At 33.5% G+C, this 3,702-nt stretch overlaps 1 protein-coding gene and 1 non-coding gene across 2 annotated transcripts; both read right to left on the bottom strand.

Moving 5' to 3' along the window:
* Positions 1-95, bottom strand: TRNAY-GUA (transfer RNA tyrosine (anticodon GUA)). Its single transcript has 2 exons — positions 59-95; positions 1-36 (listed from the first exon to the last, which is right to left on the bottom strand). It is a non-coding gene; the product is annotated as a tRNA-Tyr (tRNA).
* A 540-nt stretch (positions 96-635) lies between these two features.
* LOC133311471 (cationic peroxidase 1-like) lies at positions 636-3,702 on the bottom strand. The gene is made up of 4 exons (XM_061512523.1): positions 3,475-3,702; positions 2,333-2,524; positions 1,568-1,733; positions 636-1,021 (listed from the first exon to the last, which is right to left on the bottom strand). The coding sequence occupies exons 1-4, from the start codon at positions 3,700-3,702 to the stop codon at positions 636-638; spliced, it is 972 nt and encodes a 323-aa protein (XP_061368507.1).

Here is a 3,702-nt window from a genome sequence, read left to right as displayed (position 1 = left end):
TCCGACCTGCCGGATTCGAACCAGCGACCTAAGGATTATCTGCTTGGAACGTTTCCTACTACAGTCCTCCGCTCTACCAACTGAGCTAAGGTCGGGTGGTGATATTTCTTTCGAAATAAAAATATAATTATTGTCAATCAAAGAAACTTTACATTCAGACCAAGTGCATCACTTGGACATCTATGACGTTAATATTTTTTTAAAAAAAAATTCAACAATTTTTTGTTTTGTTTTACGTTTATAAAGTGAATAAGCTGTTCCCATAAGCTAGGTAAAAGCAGTTGTTTAATTTGTCCTACTTCGTACATGACCTCTGTGTAGGAACTAGGATATAAAAACAAGCTGAATACAATTCTTTTGTTCATTTATACCTATTTTCTAATATAAAACATAAGTATCAAGGAAGTATAATATTTCATTATAATAACGTCTTCAAATTTTGATATCGAGGAGATAACATGGGTAGTTGCTGCTTCATAACTTATTGATCCATATTAAAATTAAAACTTAATATTACAATTGAGTAACACGTAACTAACGCCAAATATATGGATCAACTAATAAGAAATAATTCCAATTTAACTAATGGTCTCGAGTTCGAGTTACTAGGAATATATCCATAAAGGCCCAAAAACTCAGTTGATCTTCTTGCAGTTGGTTCTAATCTGGCCACTAGAGCCAGTGAGTGGGCTAAGGTTTCCCATTTTAACCATTGCGTTGGCAAAGTCAGTCATAAAAGTTGCAGAGTCGCTGCTATAAGCATTCACTTGAGAATCTGTGGATCCTCCATTAAAGAGTTGTTGGTCTGAGTGGAAGAGTCCCTTTTGGCTCTGCAAGTTCTTGAAGTATGCATTGTCAAAGTTGTTTTCACTTGTGACATCAAGAGGGGACAAATTGCTATCACCACCTGTGCTAGGACAATTTGCCTGCAATGATTTTGCAAAGGTGGAATCTATGTTGGTCTCATTGTAAATCCTTGTTCTGAAGTTTCGACAGCTAGCTTGGCCAATTGTGTGAGATCCTGAAATATTTTAAAAATATAAAAGTTAAAAATGCATGGTAAAAGTAATTATAAACTTATAATGATAAATTATCATTATATAATGACATCTAATAATGTAATGATATATTGCTAGCTCACCATTACAATGGTCAAGTATAGAATGGTGTTTGTTGAGAAATATAATCTCACATTGGATTGGTTGTATGAGCAATTAATGTGAGGTTTATAAGGCCTTGAGCACTCCCACCCTTTGAACTAGCTTTTAGAGTGGTGACCTCAAGGTTCTTAACATGGTATTAGAGTGTTCGAAATCTCACCGCCTCCCACTTTTTTGTAGTGAAATTTCCACATGTAGGTGAGTTTGTATGTTGTCCACTCTTCAAGCCCAGTGGGCTCTCGTGTGAGAGGGAGTGTTGAGAAATATAGTCCCACATTGGTTGTATGGACAACTAATGTGAGGTTTATAAGGCCTTGAACACTCTCACCCTTTGAGCTAGCTTTTGGAGTTATGACCTCAAGATTTTTAACAGGATTTGATAATTTAATATGCATCTAGCTAGGTACCTGATAGAGCAACCATTTCTTTAGCTGTGAAACCTTTGTTAGAGAAAGCAGTGATAAGGTCACTTAGATCCAAAGTTGGAGCTGGCAAGTCTGAGTTTGCAGAACTTAAACTTGCTGTGGTTGAGTCTCTTCTGCCTAATTGCACTGTCCAACTAGGTCCACCAAGCTGATAATTTTTTTCAATATTAATTAGAGCATAATGTAAGACCTATACGTGTCTCATAGATACAATTAGTATTTCCAATTCAACTCAAAAACTTAAACTTAGAAATGAGATCCATTAATAATTTTATATTATATCTCTTTAATATATTCCTTTTACCTTGTGCTGACTTACTTCTGCTAGAAAGTGAAGGTGATGAGATCACCATATAAAATAATTATTTCATCTAACAACTTAAGCAGTTGGTTGAGATTATATTAATAATTTTATATTTTTCTAACCGAAATAATTTTGATTCAATGAATAAAAGACATAGGGGTAATTTTGGCTAAAAGATATGAAAGTGGCTCTTATTTTTAGAAAAAAAAATATAGAAAACGTAGAACCCCGAGCATAAGATTATATGACATCCCTATCACAAGAGGATATAAGGTAGAAAAGGTGAAGACTCTGAAAATGAAATATCAACATTGAAAGGGAGTCGAAGAATTAATTTTTTTTATTAATAATAGATAAAGGTGAGCACCCTTAACCCTAATATATGTGAACCACAAGTAGAAGACACAAATTGATAAATTTTTACACATAATTCATATACTTACAGCAACGACTGAGTCTCTTGCTGCTACAGCGACGATATCAGCACAAGAGACAACACCGGGGCATAAGCTCTCAACTTGAGACTTTATGGTGTCTATTACGTCAAAACCTCTGAGCGAATTAGCATTGGGAAACGCTGTCTTCTCACCTGTGAAAGTCGATGTATCGTCCAATAGTACTGATCCATCGCATCCCTGAAAATCAATGACAAGATGGAAGAACAAAAATGAAAATTAATTTGCATAAAAAATTGAATTTAGGCGTCATTTATCACTAGTTACCAAAGAAATAACGCACAATTGTCATTAAAAAAAGAGTAAATATAATAAATAAAAGAACGATTTTGACATTGTCTACTAACATTACATCGTTGGCCACTGGGAAACAAATGCTAGTGGACTAGTCCAGCAGAAAATAGATCAGATTAATACATTAGAACTCAAAGAAAATATAATTTTCTTCTATAAATCATTAAAATAATTTATATACATTATGAAATACTTTTTAACCACTTGTCACGAATGATATTTCTTTAGGAATACTTTTTTTATTTGATTACACTAAGATACGTACTATTATGTATGATGTGAATTTAAGATATTTTTAATACAAAAGTTTTTGCATAATATACACTATTAAAAAGACTTTCATTCAAAATTTTAAGATTTTAGGTTAAAGTGATTCTTTACGTGGTATCATATCTTCAGTGACCATAAGGTCATGAGTTCGACTTCACTGTTCTTCGCTTGTAGAATTAAATAAGTATAAGGTAAAACTAAAAACATTGGACTTATGCAATATTCACATTTCAAGCCCAAAGAACTCGTGCGTGGAGGATATGTTAGAGAATAATATAAATCATTAAAAATGCTATCATCTATTGAAGTGACTCTTTAAGAACTTTTTGTTGTTGTTGTTGTTAGAAAAACAAATAAACTAGCACCGCCTCGTAATTCATGAAATTAATTGTCGTAGTGTATAATTCGTGATAAATATGCATGCATGCGTGTATTTTTATGTTCAGCTAATGCAACTCATGCATATATTAATTAGGTGATCAAGTTTTAAAGAACATGGAATTTGAAATAATAAAAAATAAAAGAAGAAGAAAAAGAAGATTAAGAAGAAGTGAAAGTTGACTTGCTTGAACAAAGCAATCATGGAAATGGAGACGGAGCAAAGATGCCCCCATGCGAGCCTCATTGTTCACAGCAGAGTCTATTGCTGTCTTAATGGTTGAAAGCACATTTGGACACGTTGTGGAGTAAAAATCAGAGGACAACTGAGCTGAGACTATCCCACTAAAGCATAAGAATAAGATAAAGTGAATTTTGAAGTTTGTAATGGTCATGGAGAAAGAACTCGCGGCCAT

This window comes from Gastrolobium bilobum, unplaced genomic scaffold (assembly GCF_033153095.1).
Source record: "Gastrolobium bilobum isolate Gb01-03AN ecotype WA unplaced genomic scaffold, APGP_CSIRO_Gbil_v1 utg10537, whole genome shotgun sequence".
Taxonomy (NCBI): domain Eukaryota; kingdom Viridiplantae; phylum Streptophyta; class Magnoliopsida; order Fabales; family Fabaceae; genus Gastrolobium; species Gastrolobium bilobum.
This window is presented reverse-complemented; position numbering and strand designations above follow the sequence as displayed.

What these genes read in the sequence shown, in the direction of transcription:
- LOC133311471 (XM_061512523.1), bottom strand. Translation starts at nt 3,702, where the DNA reads ATGGCCGCGAGTTCTTTCTCCATGACCATTACAAACTTCAAAATTCAC. An exon ending in TCCATGATTGCTTTGTTCAA is followed by an intron (nt 2,525 to 3,474) that starts GCAAGTCAACTT and finishes ATTGATTTTCAG; the next exon opens with GGATGCGATGGATCAGTACT. An exon ending in AGAAATGGTTGCTCTATCAG is followed by an intron (nt 1,022 to 1,567) that starts GTACCTAGCTAG and finishes AAAATATTTCAG; the next exon opens with GATCTCACACAATTGGCCAA.